Consider the following 17,732-nt stretch of genomic DNA (forward strand, 5'->3'; position numbering starts at 1 on the left):
GGCAAATTTTGTCCTGGAATCCATGTTTCCTGATTTCACTGCCCAGGGCTATTTCTAAGACACCCCAATGGTGTTGATAATTTTTCTTTAATTTATTAACATTAGATCTTGACAGGTTAAAACATGATCTGTACATGTTGGAAGGCTTTTCCTATTTTTTACATATAAAAAGTAGAAAACATAAATAATAAAAACACCCAATATGCCTATAACTCCACCCTCCAGAAATAACCACTAGCATTTTTATGTATAAGGTACTCAACTAGATGGATATTTATTTAAAGTTTTATAACCTGTTTTATACAATATTTTGAATACCCTTTCATGTGTAAAATAGATGTAAATAATTTTGTGTCTGCATAATATTTTGTTGGGTGTGAATATACCTATTACCTGTTTCTACACACGTAGGTTGTTTCCTTTTTCTTCCAATGTAAACAAGACTGCTGCAAACATTCTTATACATGTATCTCTGTGTGGTTACTCTTAGGATAAATTCCTCTTGTGGAGTTACCTGGTCAAAGATTTTAGGCTTTTGACACGTATTGATGAGAGATGATTTTTTTATTTTAATTACCTGGTTTAAACTCATTAATGAGTATAACATGGCAGACCTCGGTTCTTAAGTGTTATAGTAAAATTGTTTTTTAGACATTCACAAGTAAATGCATACATTATGGTTTATGTTGGGGGACCTTAGATGTATACTCTTGACTGTCAGAATGAACTCTTAGATGTGAGCCTTAGACTTTTTATCAGTTTCCCTTTAACATGATCTCAAACATAATGAATAATGAAACCTAGTTAAAAATGGAAATCATAAAGAAAACTACATTCCTTTAGCATTTCAAGTCAAAATGTGTAAACCTAATTGCTAATATTGCCTTATTGACTAAAGCTTTTATTCTACACTTGAGTCCACTGATTAGATTACTTCTATCTTCTGGTATATGAGTGTGCTGCCTGTGTTGCATCTGTAATTTTTAGGTCCTTTTTTTCTTTCTTTCTTTTCTTTCTTTTCTTTCTTTCTTTCTTTCTTTCTTTCTTTCTTTCTTTCTTTCTTTCTTTCTTTCTTTCTTTCCTTCCTTCCTTCCTTCCTTCCTTCCTTCCTTTCTTTCTTTTCTTTTTTCTTTCTTTCTTTCTTTCTTTCTTTCTTTTCTTTTCTTTCTTTCTTTCTTCCTTCCTTCCTTCCTTCCTTCCTTCCTTCCTTCCTTCCTTCCTTCCTTCCTTTCTTCCTTCCTTCCTTCCTTCCTTTCTTTTCTTCCTTCCTTTCTTTCTTCCTTTCTTCCTGCCCTGCCCTTTCCCTTTCCCTTTCCTTTCCTAGTGGTTTGAGAACTTAAACAGTTTGGAGCCCTGTGTATAAGAGTCCTTCTAGGAACTCATCCTTCCCCAATCTTTTTTGTTTTTCCTGCTAATACTTAATTTGGCAGCAGTGTTATTTTGGGGACTCACCTTTGTAGGATCTTTCTGATGCATAAGTCAGTTTTCGTACAAACAGTTTTCTCTGTGTATCGTTTTCATTTAATGCAATACTTCATTGCATAACTATAATTATAATTTTATATAAACTAATTTGAAAACAGACATTAATTCTTGGTAAGAGTACAGCTTCTCTGGTGTGAATATAAGTGCTTGGACCTTCTAAAGTGTAGCCGTTTAGTTGTGGGCATCCAGTGGGCACTTGGCATCAGAAAATGTCACACAGAGGAAGTGGAGAACATTGGTTAATTTGGAGTTTTGTTAAGTGGGCATAGGTTAAAAGAACATGTGCCTTGTCTGTTGAGGTGGAAAATGCCTTCCTTTACTGAGGGAATTGACTCCTTCCTCGTTTTTTTAATTCATGTTTTACAGTTAAGATGTGTATTAAACTACAGGTGTCTGTTTTTTCCTCTTGTTGATCCTTTACATTAAATTCTACGTCTGAAGCATTTCACAGTGGAATTGTTTGTGTGCTGCTGCAGCTCTGGTTTCTGTGTGATACTCTCCTGGGGCGTTGGCATTCTCTAGCAGAACACCTCCTTTTCATCTTGAATGTTCTCCTTGATAGATATTTAAGAGAACGTACTTCATAGCTGCAGCTTTGAACTAGCTAGTAGTTGTTCTTCTTTGCTCCTTCCTTCCAGCACTGAAATGTTGATTTTTGCTCATAGGATTACTAAACTGCACAGAAAATAGCAGCTGTGATTAGACTCAGTAGATATAATGCAGTATAGAATTTGAAGATGGAAAATTTATCGACTGAATGTTTTAGTTTGGTAAAATAAAATCAGTGTCTGTGTAATGCTGCCTTTTAGGTTATTTCGGCCATAAAATGTTGAGCATTGTATAAGTCTAAACTGCCTTCTTACAAATTGTAGCTGTCATTTGATATCTGAGTTTTATTGTGTAAGTGCAACTACAGCAAATGAACATGGCCTTTAGATACACTTAATCCCTAGGGATATTTTGGGAAGAGTTGTAGTGTCTTTACAATCAAAGCAGCCATTTGACAAATATCTTAGAAGTTAGATACTTAAAAGGTAAAACCTGTGTATTAAAATCTCTGTGAATCAGATAGAAGTATCTGAAGTTATCCTGTTCCACTGGCTGACATCCTCCACAGACTTTGCTTTTGCTGATCTAGAAAGACACCAAGAGGCCAGAGTTGTTGCTTTGTGCTGTCATTTGATATTTATGGCCCAGGAGACAAAATGAAATTTCCAGACTCTTCTTATTTTATGAATTTATTTACTAATATGTGAGCAACATTTAATACACCATATTTTATAATAAAAGGTGTGAAGGGGGAAAGTGTACTGATGGATCTTGAAGAGAAATACTAGTGGGCTTGGCTAAAAATTAAAAGATGTGTTTATTTGCTTATGATACTGAATTTCCTACCCTAATTATTTAACATATTAGCAATGAGCTATTAATATAGCACTAAATAATTTGCAAAGTGTTGTGACCCACTTATCTTGTTTGACCCCTATGGTAATGTAGGCAGACAGGGCAGTTATTATTCTGTTTTAACAATGAGAAAACTGAGCTCCTGACACAAACTAAGTGGTGGAACCAGAGCTAGAACCCCCAGTTTCTCTTTATTATGCTTTAAACCTCCTAAACCATAATTGATTTAAATTATATACTGACTTTGAGGAAAGAAGAGGAAATGTCAGCTAAAGAATCAGTGTCCAGTTAAATGAAGTGCTGTGTGATTCAGAGTTCACAATCACTGAAGTACTACCAAACGCTGCTGATTTAAGACCCAGACCCAGAGCACGTGTTAGAAGGACTTCCTTATTCTCATAGCTAGCATGTTAATTCTGTCTTATTCCAAGCTTTGGTAAACCTGGGTTGAGCTGTCGAAAGTTTATGAGCAGACATGGATGTAATTTTCATTAATTAATACTTCATTTTAATGTGTTGGGTATTGCCACTTTGAGTTCAACATTTATTGTAGGCTTCTTCTCTGTTGGACACCAGGTATACAAAGATGAATGAGATAGGAGCCCCTCCAGGGAGGAATTATCTAAGTGTGAAGCAAAATTTAAATTTGTAGTTTATTTGTGCAGAAATTTCCTTCTCTATAGGATAAACCAGGCCTTGAGAATTTTCTAAACCTTTTCTTTCTCAACCTATAATTCTTTAATAAGCAAAAGATTACCAGGATTACAATGTATTCTAGAAAAGTGTATGGACCAGGTTTTGAAACTCAGTATTTCATCCTAAATGTCAGAGGCTGTATAAGCATGTAGTTTGCACAACTTCCATTTTCCAGGTTTGAGAGACTTTCCAGGTGCTGTGTAGTGTGGAGCGAGTGCAGTGATTCATAGTTTGGGAATGATTGTTTTGATCTCTCCCTGTAGTCTCTGTAGAACATTGGCAGGGCAGCCAGCATAATTAACACTGCACCGTCTAATTATAAACACAACTCTATGGACAATGGCTACTGAGAAGCAAGCCTGTACTGGATAATCTTCCAAGTTGGCAGGATTACTTTAGAATGATGACTAGATAATGTCAAGTTTACTATAAATCAAGTTGCTTTTCCTAGATTGCCCACGGAATTATCATAGAGGGGGAAAATAAAATCTGTGGAAGTCTCACTGGGTTGTGTTTTCCAGGGCCCATTTAAGCATTTTATTATTGCAATCCTTCTAATCTTTTCCTCCTAATCGGACAGTTAAGCATCTTAATTTTTTGGTGTACTATTTTAGGGAGGGTGAAAGAATGGGTCAGAGTAGAATGTTTTGTTCTAGTAATAGTTGATTTGATTTTGAAAAGGTAAAAGAAGCTAGGGATTTGAAAAGATTGCATTGGAGTAGTGTATTAAAGAGGGTGAAAAGAGAGGCCCGTGGGCTGGGGATAGTGCAGAGGGCAGAACAAGGTACAGAGATGAAGTGGCCACACCAGCTACGCATGCTTGAGAGAAACTGAGTTGCTTGAGACCTCGCATAGCGGTCAAGGCAGAGCAGGCACTATGCATGGTGGCTGTGTGTGCTTTCCGGATTTGTGGAAGCATGGCTTAGAGCCAGGAACCGATTCAGTTAGTTTATTATATAGGCTTGGCCATTGGGTCACTGAGATTCAGAACAGAGGTGCTATCTCTGGAGATTCCTTTCACATAACTGTAATCTGAACTAATGCAGAATGGTTATATTTCTGCATAATGAGACTCAGAGTTGTAATTACCCCAAATGAAGTAAGCACTTCAAATCAAATGCTTAAAACTGAGGACTCTTTGTGTTTGTTTGTTTGTTTTGCCTCCCCCTTAGGGATTTTCCTATTGAGAAGTACTCAGTTAAAATTTTAAATGGAAACTTAAAAAGGTGTTTCCCTTTTTAAGAAAAAATATATCAAAATCTAAATGCAGAAGTGGATGAGTTAAGTGTAATTTTTTGCTTAAGAATACTTTTTTTTTTTTTTTTTTTTTGATTTTTAAGAGTTCCTAAGAGGCTTCCTTTACATAGTAGCTTTCTAATCCACTTTTAATACTTGGAACTACTACCTCCACCCAAAAAAATTCCTTAGTTTTTTATTTAAGAGGAGAAGGAGAACATATGTATTTTCTAAATTTGGGTATAACTAGCATTATCACTGGCTAAATTATTTTGTGGTTGCCAGATATTCTTGAAAGAGGGAAGGATGTCAGATTGTTGGGCTTGGTGAAGAGACTCACTCTCTCTCTCTAGCTCAGGACCCAGGTCTGATCTGTCTCTGTAATGAACCTAACTAGACTTCTGAGAAGTAAGGAATTGATCTTAGAGTCAGGACTTGATATATGTGGATTTTTAGGCCAGTTTCTAGGACAGTATGAATTAGACCCAATAGCACTGCTTTCCTGCCCTCCAGCAGCATGTTTTGCTTTAATTTTCTGTTGTTTCTCTATTTCTCTTTCATTGATTTCTGCCCTGTTCTTTATTATTTCTCCTATTTATTTAAGTTTAATTTTCTATTCTTTTCTAGTTTCTTAGGGTGGAAACTTGTTGATTTCAAGTGTTTTTCTAATATTGGCTTTTAAAGCAGTAAATTTCTCTCAAATTTTAATATGTTTTTATTGTTATTTATTTCAAATATTTTCTAAATTCCTTGTGGATTATTCTTTGATTCATGGACTATTTAGAAGCTTATTTTCTATTTTCCAACTATCTAGAGATTGTCTAGTTTACTGTTATTAGCTTTTAATTATTCCCATTGTGGTCAGATAACACAGTCTCTAAAAAGACTATTTCAGTCTTTGGAAGTTTATTGAGATTTTATTTTATGGCCCAGCATATGGTCCATCTTGGTAAATGATCCGTATGTTTTCTGTAGTTGTTTGGCGTAATGTTCTATAAATGTCAATTAGGCCAAATTGGTTGATAGTATCTTTCAGATATTTTATGGCTTTACTTATTTGTTGTCTACTTGTTCTATCACTTATGAAGAGAAAAATGATAAAATCTCCAATTTCGGTTGTGGATATTTCTATTTCTCTCGAGTTTTGCCATTTTCTGTTTATGAACTTTGAAGCTTTCTTGTTAGGTACATACATATTTAAATTTGGTATCTTATCCTGATGAATTTCTTTTTATCATTGTAAAATTTCATTCTACTTTGTTAGTCTATTTGTATCCATAAATTTAAAATATATCTCTTATTGTCATATCTTTTATTTCTGTATGCATTCAAAATTGCTCACATGTTATTCTTGCCTTAATAAGCAGATACTTTTAAAACATAGTCTTTTAAGGAAACTTTAAGAAGAAAAAAGAACATAAACTTTTGTTTTTAACAACGTAATCATTTTTGGTATTCTTCTTTCCTTCCTAAAGATCTGAGTTTCCATATCGTATCATTTCCCTCAAGCCTGAAGAGCCATTTTTATAATTTCTTATAGTGCACATCTGCTTGAGATGACTTTGGCAGCTTTCATTTATTTGAAAATATGTTTATCTTGTTTTTCAAGGATGTTTTCACTGGATATAGCATTCTGAATTGATTTTTTTTTCTTCCAGCCCCTTAAAAATGCTGTCCTGTCATCTTCTGGCCTCCATTTTTCTGATGAGAAGTTAGTGTTCTTTGCATTCTTTTTCTCCTGTATGTAGCATATTGTTTTTAGGCTCTTTTAAAGAGCCTTTCTCTTTATTTTGGTTTTCAGCAGTTTGACCATATTAAGTTAGATATGATTTTCTTTGTATTTATTGTCTTTGGAGTTTGATGAGCTTTTTGGATCTGGTAAATTTTGTTTTCAGTAAACTTAATAAAATTTTAACTGTTATTTCTTCAAATATTTTTTTGGTTTCACTCTCATGTTCTTCTGGGGCTCCTATTACATATGTGTTAGATCATCTGGTATTGTCCCACAAATCCCTGATGCTGTGTTTATTTTTCTTTAATTCTTTTTTTTCTTTGTTCCTCAAATTAGTAATTGGTAGTAATCTGTCAAGTTCATAGGCTCTTTCTTCTGCTGTCGCCAGTCTACCATAAAGTCCATTCAATGACTTTTTCATTTTTGTTATGGAAACTTTCAGTCCTAGAATTTCCTCTTTTTTCTCCCATTTTTTTTTCTTCTAGTTTTAATTTTTCTGCTGAGATTCCCATACGTTCCTATATTCTCCTTTGTTGTTATTTTTTAAACAAATTTTCCTTTCCTTTTTGAGACACATTTATAGTAGCTCCTCTAAAGTTTTTACCTACTTTAGATACTAAATTGTTAAAAAATTGTTCTGTAGAGTGTTGATTTTTGTCTTAGTAGGCAGTTTAGTTACTAGCTGATCACCTTGTGTAGGTTTGGTTTTTTATTTTGCTAGGACAGATCTGTGGAAAGCTCAATGTTTTTTTCTAAAGCCCCTCTAACTCAGTAAGACTTATCTTTCAAACTCTGTTTCTATTTTTTTTTCTTTTCAAGGCGTGGTTTTAGACTTTGTTAGTGTGGGCCTAGGGTAGGCTGTCGGGTGTGTTTTTACCCCTAAGGTGAAGCGTTTCCGGTGTTTTCATGCTCAGAGTGTAATGAGTTCTCTTTGTTCGGGCTGGGTTAGACTGCAGTGTTTCCCTTAAGCTGCTTGACCTCTAGTATCTCTATTCCACATTAACCTTAATACAGCCACTCTTCTGTAAGCCTCACATAGATATGTCCTGCATTGATTAGGGGCTCTCAGGAAGCCTTTGTACAGACTTCTCTGGTTTCCCCCTCTGACAGCTCCCCCTTGTCCACATCCCTGTCTCTCCTTGTCAGTCCTGCTCTGCTTGGACTCCAGCTTGCTGTACTACAATTAGGAAAATGTCCCAAGGCAGAGAACCACAGCAAGTGTGGGCTCACCCTTTCCTTCTCTCAGAGGTCACATTCTTGCTCTGTTTTCCGGTACCTGAAAATAGTGGCATCATTTTGTTCAGTTTTCTAGTTGTTTATGGGAGGAGGAAAAGTCTGGTACCAGTTACTTTGTCATATTGGAAGTGGAAGTCTCCCACAGCATTTTTACATGTATTGAAGTGAACTTTAGGGGTAGCTTAAAAGGGAAAACTAAATCTAAATCTTCGTCTCTCTTAGAACTAGATAGGTAAAGCGAGCTTATGGGTGCTCATGAACAGCATCGTTTCTGATCTTCCCACTTCCCACCCCTAATTACCTTCTCTCTTCACAAGGGAGGCAAAATGGGTGAGGGGAACAGAAGAGAGAAAGACCTTAACATGGGTTATGACCTTGAGCCTATCAACTGGAAAATTGAATGCAATTTGTGGAAAAGCACTGTTATTAGTGGTAATAGTAGGAATGTATGAAGGACTTTCTGTGTTTGTCTTTTATGACAGTGGTTAAGCAAACAGGATGTGTCAGGGAAGGGGATTACTTAGAACTTCTTTAAAACTTGTTCTCCGTTGGTGACTGCCCTTCAGATTCCAGTGAGATAATGATGTATCTAAACTTGTAACTTAACAGGGACATTGTGGCTAATAGGAAAAGGTTTTCTTTGAGTGTGGGTTAGGCGGGATTGAGTAATATTTTGTTGTAAAGTCTAGTCTTTCCTTTTCAATGTTAAACCTCTTTAAAATAAAATCTCTTTTTGATGGAAGAGGACTACTCATTAGGGAAATAGTTACTTTATTTGATAATTAACCATCATTTCAGAAATTCGGTGAAGTTTCCATTTGGAAGTGATCTAGAATATATAAATGGTTTTAGAGCTTTTAGCTCTATTTAGGTCTGTCATAGAGGCCTCAGAGAATAATCCTTTATTCTTAGGGCCAAGTTTGAATGTAGCAAGTTGCTGTAGTACCTAATTAAATATAGCAATTCATGGGTCTGCCCCAAAAGCCTTATTAGACTAGGCTTATTCTTTTAAAGTTGTTTTGCTTGTTGATTTGAAAATACACCCATTTCATTTCATTTTCTCATAAAATGTGATGACAGTTTAAAGGGATTAAAGTCTGTGGGAAGTTTGTTCCTTTTAATTCAGATTATTCTCCATGTTGCTTGCCATAGCTTTACTTTTTGTTCTGTTTTCTAAATTGAACCTCTCAGTTAATCTCTCTCTTGCCAGCAGCCTCTGTGCATTTTCCTCTTAGCTTCTCACCACATCCTCCCTACATGTTTAACCCCAGATTGACCATCTGCTTTCTCTACCTTTTAAAATTTTTTCCATTTACTTTTCATTTTAAATTGTGGTAAAATACACATAACACACTTTCTCTTCTTTTGGACCTGGGCTGGCAAGCACTCTAAAGACATCTGTAGAGACTGCAGGTATGATGAATTCCGGTGGGCTTACTGAACTCTCAGCCATACTTTGCCCTTGGGTCAGCCAGCCTTGGTCCTTTCCCGTAGCATCTGTTTTTTTTATTTTTTTAATTTTCTCCTCAAAACTCCTATACCTTCTTTTGGCTCTGGGCAGATGCCCTTGCCTCCTCTGTCCCAGAGAACATGGAGGCTCTGTGCTGTTCATCACACCGTCAGCTCCGCGTGCTCATATACGCACTTCTTCCCTAACTCCACCTCCTGTCCTCCAGGCCTGGAGGAAGAAAGGTAATCACTCTGCTGGAGTTCTTGGGATGTCTTCCTCTCCCTCTGGGATTTTACTCCAGCATTTCCTCTTATCCACTCCACCTTCACATTTTGTTGTTCTTTGCCTTTCCTTCCTCACAGAAATACACGCTTAACTTATTTCCATCTTAAACACAGACGGACAAACAAAAACAAAAGGATTTAACTCTTCTCTATGCCATGTCTTCTTTCAGTTTGACCCTACATTTTTATTTTCTTGATACACAGCTCTATGTACCTTGAAAAAATCGGCGGCAGCACTTGCTTTTCCCTGTTAGCTTTCCGTTCTTTCTTTGGGCAACCAAAGTCAGGCTTCCGCTCCCACTACTCCACTGAAAGCTCCTCATAAAAGTCACTGGTTATCTGGTTGCCAAATTCAGTGGCCTTTCTAGGCTTCATTGTCCTTGACCTTTGCAAGACATTTAACATTTAACGTCCTTTTCATGAAATCCTCCCTTTGCTGTCTACTGTCCTCATTTTCCTGCCTCTAGTGCATTCTTCTTATTCTCCTTGCTGCCCCTGTTAAATGGTGATGCTCTCTGACGCGTATCTCCCTTTCAGTAGTCTCACCCATCTGTGTGATTTTATCATGTATACACAGGTGATTCTGAAATCTGAATCTCCCATCCAGATCCCTCTTTTGAGTCCAGACTCACATAACATAATTCTTATAACATATCCTTACAAAATGGTAATGTTTTTCATATTTGTAGGTGAGGAAATTGACGCTAAGGGATGTTTGGTAACATCAAGCAGTCAGTGGAAGAGCCAGGATTTGAACCTTTGTCTAAACTTAGACTTTTAACTCCGTAGTATGCTATTAATCAAACATCTCCACCTGGCTATCTGACAGATACAGTAAATATATCATGTCCCATACCAAATGTCATCTCATAACTCCATTCTCAGTACCCACCCCCAAGAAAAAAGAGAATATGGAACCTGCATTCTCATCTGGGTGGATGGCATTCCTCCTCCCACTATCCAAGCCAGAATGTGCATAGGGAACTGACACTGACTTCCCTCTGTCTCTACCCTGCAGGCCTGTCCAGCCCAGCAGAGCATCAGATCCTGTGTGTTCTCACTCTCTAACATGACTTGATGACTTGTAATCAGTCCCTCCTCCTCACGTCCACTGCTGCTGTTATAGTTTTTAACTTTATATCAACCTGGGTCGCCTTTATAGTGATAATCCATCCCATTGCTTCTCATATTATCTGAGCTGAAGATTTAATTTTCCTTGTTTTTTTGTTTTTTAATTTTAATCTTTTGCAGAAGTTTTGTAGCATGTTAAAAAGTGAATCATTGTAGAACTGAAATGAAAAAAGACATGTAAAATATAAGCTCCATTTTTTAAATTGTTAGGTTCGATAGATGTAACGTTGCAGTCAGTTTGCCAAAGAAGTCTTTAAATACCAACGTTCTGTGTGTATCCTGTCACAGACAGGTAACAAACAGTTTGCACGTTGGCACTGGTCCACAGACAACATCAAAGAGCTCAAGTTCACAGTATCTGATGAAAAGAAATAGCTTCAGTTTTCTTAGATTATAACCACATGGGCCTATGTTATTTAAAACTGAAGTATTTCAACTAGGATGTTCTTTGCTTTAGGTTTATAGATAGCTTGTATATGTGGATTTAGGAGGTTTTAGAAAATTTCCTGTTTCTTTAGGTTTCCTTCTTTCAATATAAACAAATCCTTCTAGAGCAAGAGGTAGTCATGTGTTATGTTAAAATTTAATGCTGAGATCAAAATGTACTCACTTAAGAATCCAAAGCAAAACTTAAATAGACTTGAAGTACCATCTTCATGGGCTACCTGTGATAAAAGTGTTTTCCCCTGGTTGGATATAGTTAACTTGTGATTGCACACACATACAAAAGTTTGTTTCTAATATGCCGTAAAACACAGCAGATTGGTTGATGAAATAACTCTCCCAGACTTCAGACAATACTATAGAGCTACAGTCATCAAGACAGCATGGTATTGGTACAAAAACAGACATATAGACCAATGGGACAGAATAGAGAGCCCAGAAATGAACCCACAAACTTTTGGTCAACTTATCTTCGACAAAGGAGGCAAGAATATACAGTGGAATAAAGACAGTCTCTTCAGCAAATGGTGTTGGAAAAACTGGACAGCAGCATGTAAAGCAATGAAGCTAGAACACTCCCTTACATCATACACAAAAATAAACTCAAAATGGATCAAAGACTTAAACATAAGACAAGATGTGTTCCATTTCTGAAAGATTAAATTTCTGTGTAGATGTTAATCTGACTGGGTGATAAATAATTAAAGTAAGTTATCAGGATTTGGGCAGGCATCTGACTAAGCCCTGGTTAAAAGATTGAAGTTATTGAAATACAGAGAGGAGATGCCAAAGTAGCCAGACTGTAGGTTACCCCTGGGCTTTAAACAGGGGATGGCTGAGGAATCAAAAAACACAAAAACAAAGCTCTAAGGGGATAGAATTCAGGTATGAGAATGCTCTAAATATTAAGCTGAGTTTATACCTAGAGTTAATTTAGAAATTTATTAAAGAAAACCATATATCTCAGACCCACAGTTGTCTACATCAGGTCTGACACAGAACAGAACAAATTGACAAGTGCCTAATCTTGCCATGTGAGATTTAGAAAAAGTCAGAAAGGCCTTTTAGACATTTTAAAATAAAAAAGCAAATTAAGCGACTAATCTGCAGCACTGTACCAGGTACTGAAAAACTACCAGAGACAATTTCTAACCATTAAGGGTTAAAATTTTTTTTAAAGCTCAGTTACAGCAATATTTTCTCTCTTAATGAAGTAATTGACCCTCAACCACAATTAACTATCAAAACAAAACGAAATTTTGTCACAAGAAGTTGGAGCCCTGTAGAAAGTTTAGGAGGTTAAATTCCCGAAGCAGGATGTATCACCCTTCTTCCATTTCCAGACCATTCACGGGGGCTGGATGGATGGCAGATTGCTAAACCCGCACACCCAGAATGTGATTAAAAGTTTTATTCAAAGAAAACTTTTTAAAGTAGCATAGCTTTTATGAATTTTGGAATGGAGAGGAGGTAGGAAAAGGCAGCCTCATTGAAGTCTCTGTACTCCCCAAGGCAGAAAGAAGTGAGATGAGGTGAAAAGAAAGTGTGTTTTTAAAAATTGATAAAGAAAAAGAAAAAACAAAAAGAAAATAACTTTTGTTAATTTGCATTGTGGAAAATTGACTTATGGAATGATAGGTGTTTGCCAGGTGGAATGGGATGGGAGAAATGATGGCATTGTAGGCAGAGGAAACAGGGAGGAAAACAGACATGTGCAGAATGGCATAGAAGCAGCTCTGCTTGTCTCAGAAGAGCGAGCAGTCTGAGGCGGCCAGAGCACGTGTAGGAATGCAGCGTCCATTGCTGCCTGGGATCTGACCATGGAGAAGGCTTAGACCAGTGCTTCTCAAACTGAGGTTCACATAAATCTCCTGAAGATTTGTTAACATTGAAATTCAGGGAGGGGACTTGAGAGTCTGCTCTTCTAAAAAGCTGGAATATGATCCAGATGCTCTGGTCCGCAGACCACACTTTGAGTAGTAAGACTGTAAGTTTTATCCTAATGCTTATTGGTGCTTTGTTTCATGGATTATGAGTTGCCACTGTTTAATTAGTAATTACTGAGTAGCACAAAGCACATGGCATTTCTGTTAAGCTAGATGTTAATTTGATATAAGTTTTGCTCTGCTGATGGTGAAATAATATTCTGAGCAACTTCGTTGCCAAGTACAGAAGAAGAAAATCATTTAGGTACAAGCTCTCATCCTTCATTGTGTTAGTTGAATAAGGGGATGCAATATAATGGAAAGAATCTAAAATTTGGAATCAGATTTCTAGACCTGGGCTTCAGTGTCAGCGTTAGGACTAGATAACTGTGACGTTTTGAAGATAAATTAACTTGTATTTCTGTTTTTTGTTTGTTTTCCTGTATCTGAAATAGTTATAATACTTGCCATTTGTAGAACTATTGTGAGGATTAGAAATGATGTGTATAAAGTACTATCATAATCCCTGTAGGGAAAGACTAATGGGGGTTTCAGTTATCAAACTTTTGATCTAGTTCTGGGAATTATTGGTCTATATGTGATTGTTTACCCCTCTACTTTTTGAGTCTTTTTTTCTAAGTGATTCCTGGCAAGTTGGAGAGTGGAGTTTTTTGTGGTTTTAAATGCCCCCACCACTACCCCACCCCCAGATCCCCTTACACTCACGGTGGGTAACATGGTTGTTACAGAGGGGAGTCTGCTGTACTTCTGGATGCTGTAGAAGCATGAAAAGACAGGTTGGAATGTAGTTTTATCTGATTTTTATAGTTCTTTTTTCTTATTTTTAAGTATTTCTTGATTATGGAAGTGTCCTATATAACTTTCCACTTGCACTTTGCTGTGGAACAGGATTATCCCTCTTCCAGGGGGAGAAAGTAACCCAGCCAATTGCTCAGTCATTATTCAAGCCTGCAGAGGGGCATGCCAGTTTGTGGTACTCCCTCGGGAGAATGGAACTGAGGGAAGAGACCCACAAAGCCTTGGAAGCAGATTTGAGGCCTTGTAGGCAGGAATTCTGAGGGTTCTGGTGCCCAGACTGCAAAGAGGGGTGTGGACTGTGGGTGGGCACAGCTTTTTGATCTTACTGACCCCTCACCTGTCCTCTGTTGGGGACAGTTACAGCCAGAGGTGGGCCAAATCAAGGCCCTCTAGAGCCCAGGACAAAGTCCCAGGTTGTTGGGCAGGAGGGTATTAAGGAAATCAGTATTTAATCTCAGCTGCCTTTTTTTGATACTAGTCTGTTTATTTAGCTTTCTTACTTCATGACTGTGATATACTCTTATTTGTGCTTGAGTTTTTAATGGATGATACAAGAAAATTATAAGGGTTTTATTTATAGTTCAGAGATGGAATAAGTCTCAGTGATTAAAAATATTCTTAGCTTAAACACGGTCTTGCTAGTAGACATTTTATTATGAGCTCTTTTCTGACGCTGTGCCTTGTCCTTATGTTTTGTTTTTTTAGATCGGCTTCAGCTCCCCAGGAATATGATTGAAAACAGCATGTTTGAGGAAGAACCAGATGTGGTGGATTTAGCCAAAGAGCCTTGTTTACATCCTCTAGAGCCTGATGAGGTGGAATATGAGCCCCGGGGTTCACGACTGCTGGTGCGGGGTCTTGGTGAGCATGAGATGGATGAGGACGAAGAGGATTATGAGTCGTCTGCAAAGCTGCTGGGCATGTCCTTCATGAACAGAAGCTCAGGCCTTCGGAACAGTGCATCCGGCTACAGGCAGAGCTCAGATGGCACTTGTTCAGTCCCCTCTGCAAGGACCATGGTGGTCTGTGCTTTTGTCATTGTGGTTGCTGTTTCCGTAATCATGGTGATTTATCTACTGCCCAGATGTACCTTTACCAAAGAAGGCTGCCATAAAAAAAACCAATCAATGAGACTGATTCAGCCATTTGCGACAAATGGGAAGTTGTTCCCATGGGCACAGATCAGGCTTCCCACTGCCATTATGCCAGTACGCTATGAACTTAATCTCCACCCAAACCTCACCTCGATGACTTTCAGGGGCTCTGTGACCATTTCCCTCCAGGCTCTTCAGGCCACATGGAATATTGTTCTTCACAGCACAGGCCATAATATTTCAAGAGTGACCTTTATGTCAGCAGTTTCAAGCCAAGAAAAACCAGTTGAAGTCCTGGAATACCCATTTCATGAGCAAATCGCTGTTGTTGCCCCTGAAGCCCTTCTTGAAGGGCACAATTATACCTTGAAGATAGAGTATTCGGCAAATATATCTAGTTCTTACTATGGGTTTTATGGCATCTCCTACACAGACGAAAGTAATGAGAAAAAGTATGTAGCCCTCTTACATGATTCTGCTGCTTTGCTCTCTGATGACTTCTGCAATATGAATCCCTTTGCCCACACCAGAGACATTAACAGCAATTTTTTTTTTAATTTAAGAGGTTATGTGCAAAATAAGTAGAACGATGATTCAGAAGGGTGTACTATTTTTCCTGAGTGAAAGCCTTGAGCATATATCACATATATCGTATGTCGTGGTGGGGGTGGGGGCATGCTGATGGAAGGATGTGGATAAAGATTATATCAGTTACATTCTCTATCCCCAAAACTTAAGTTATCTTGAGCTTTTCATATATTCTAACATGAATCTAGTTTTTTTGTCACATTACAAGCTCTCGATGGGAAGCAGAGTAAGGAAAAATATGGATTATTCTTTAGGACTTATTTTCCTATTGTGTGGAACTTTTAGGAGGTGCTAACTGAGGTGGAAAAAGAAAGCGTGAAGTGTTGTATATGTACAGATGTCATTTTTAGTGTCTTTAATCTTTGCTGGTTTATTTTTTTTAATGCCATTCTATTTTGGGTTTCTGATGGAAATTTTTTAAAAGTCTAGGAGAGACTTAATGTAATTTTTTTAAAAAGTGACTTAAAACATAAAAGAATTCTGCTGTCTATTTAGACCATATATTTTATATTTTAGTCTTAGTGTTCATGGCTGTAGTTTTAATTTCTGGAAAGATGCAGTGCACAGTACATACAGGTTATTCTTAAGTACCAGTAATGTCAGTCCTCTTACGTGTACAAAGTCCTTGTCAGATCGTCTGAATGCATTGGAGCATTCTCTCGTATTCCTTTGTAACCCAGTATGTGAATTTCTCATGCTTGCCATTTGGCTAATGTATGTTGGTGTACTGAGAAAAAAAGAAATGAATATTTTAAATCTATCTTAAGTTTTTTGATCCTTCTTAAGTGGAGAAAGACACAAAGCAAGATCTGTAGTCCTATTCAGATAATTCTTCTCTTTCCCCTTGATGAAATACTTTTAAAATAAAGGACATGCTGGCTCTTGCCATCAGATCTGACATGAAAAGCAAATTTATCACTGCAGTGGTAGTTTGGGCCTCCTGGCTTTACCTCTCCTTCTATAATCTCCATCATCTCTAGAAATTATAGGATATACATAAAAATAGTGTTCTTAGTATGCAAACAGACCTTTAAGGTAAATCCCCTAGTCATCTCTTGCAGTCAGATTGTTGTCCTTGGATTGTCTTGGGCCTACCTGGCTGAAATGGGAAGAATGAATGTTGTCTGGCAGAGTCAGGTGGTTTTGGATATGATCACTTGTTGACTCTTGCTGTGGGCTGGATTGAGTTGTGGAAGATGATAGAAATTTGAAAGACAGGTTCTTAAAATTGAGAAATGAAGTAATTTTTTTAAAAATAGTACTTTAAAATCTCTTAAATTAGTCTGTGAAACTCTGCTATTAAAAAATATATGAATCCATTAACTTACCTGGTTCAATAAAATGAATGCCCCACATGACTGTATATGTTGATACAAGATAAAAGTTTAGAAGATTATTTATACCTTTCAAGAGATCTGAAAACTAATTCAAAGCAAGTAAACACAGTAATTAAGAGATACATTCCTTATGGATTGGAAAATCAGAGTATGTGTAAATGTCAAATTTATCGACACTGCTTAGGGTAAGGGACTTTACCTATGTCATCTAAGGGGTGGAGATGACCAGTAACCTTGCAGTTAAATCTAGAAGTTGTTGACAATAGACTTAAGGTTCTGTATAACAAACTGATACCAGAAGAACTTAGTGAACAAATTTAGGATGGGGATGTGTTTTATTTCTTTGTCCTTCAATCTCTCGGTGTCTTTCTTGAACTCTTAGAGCATCCTCCTAACTGGACCCCTCACCTCTGATCTTACCACAGCTTTCCCCATCCTCTTGTCCTCATCTTTCGTGCTGCTGCCAGACTCGTATTTCTAGAAGTGCAGATCTGACTGTGTTGGTCTTTGGTCTACGATCCTTCAGCAGATCCTCATTCCTAACAGGATTTAGATCAAGAGTTTTCAAAATGTGGGCCGCTGTTTGTTGTTGTTGTTGTTGTTGTTGTTGTTGTTGTTGTTTTCATTCTCACAGCCCTCACCTGCCTTAATGAACATCATGTGCACTTTCCTGAATTCCAGTGATAGTGGCAGCCCATATTCACTTGAGAACTTAAGTGCTGGAAACTGTTCCAAGCATTTTATATGTTTAGTCTTCCAACCTGTCAAACTCACTAAGAATTGCATAGTTATGTTTTATTCATTTTACAGATGAAGAAGCAGAGGCACATGAAGTAACTCATTCAACATCTTATGGCTAGAAAGTAGCAGA

At 37.3% G+C, this 17,732-nt stretch overlaps 1 protein-coding gene across 1 annotated transcript in view; it reads left to right on the forward strand.

Moving 5' to 3' along the window:
• The window catches only part of LNPEP (leucyl and cystinyl aminopeptidase), an 89,182-nt gene that overhangs the window by 20,635 nt on the left and 50,815 nt on the right, over positions 1-17,732 (forward strand). The window contains exon 2 of the mRNA XM_010949539.3: positions 14,548-15,388. Within this exon, the coding sequence (XP_010947841.2) occupies positions 14,548-15,388 (841 nt within the window). The remainder of the gene's footprint in view (positions 1-14,547; positions 15,389-17,732) is intronic.

This window comes from Camelus bactrianus, chromosome 3 (genome assembly GCF_048773025.1).
Source record: "Camelus bactrianus isolate YW-2024 breed Bactrian camel chromosome 3, ASM4877302v1, whole genome shotgun sequence".
Lineage (NCBI taxonomy): Eukaryota > Metazoa > Chordata > Mammalia > Artiodactyla > Camelidae > Camelus > Camelus bactrianus.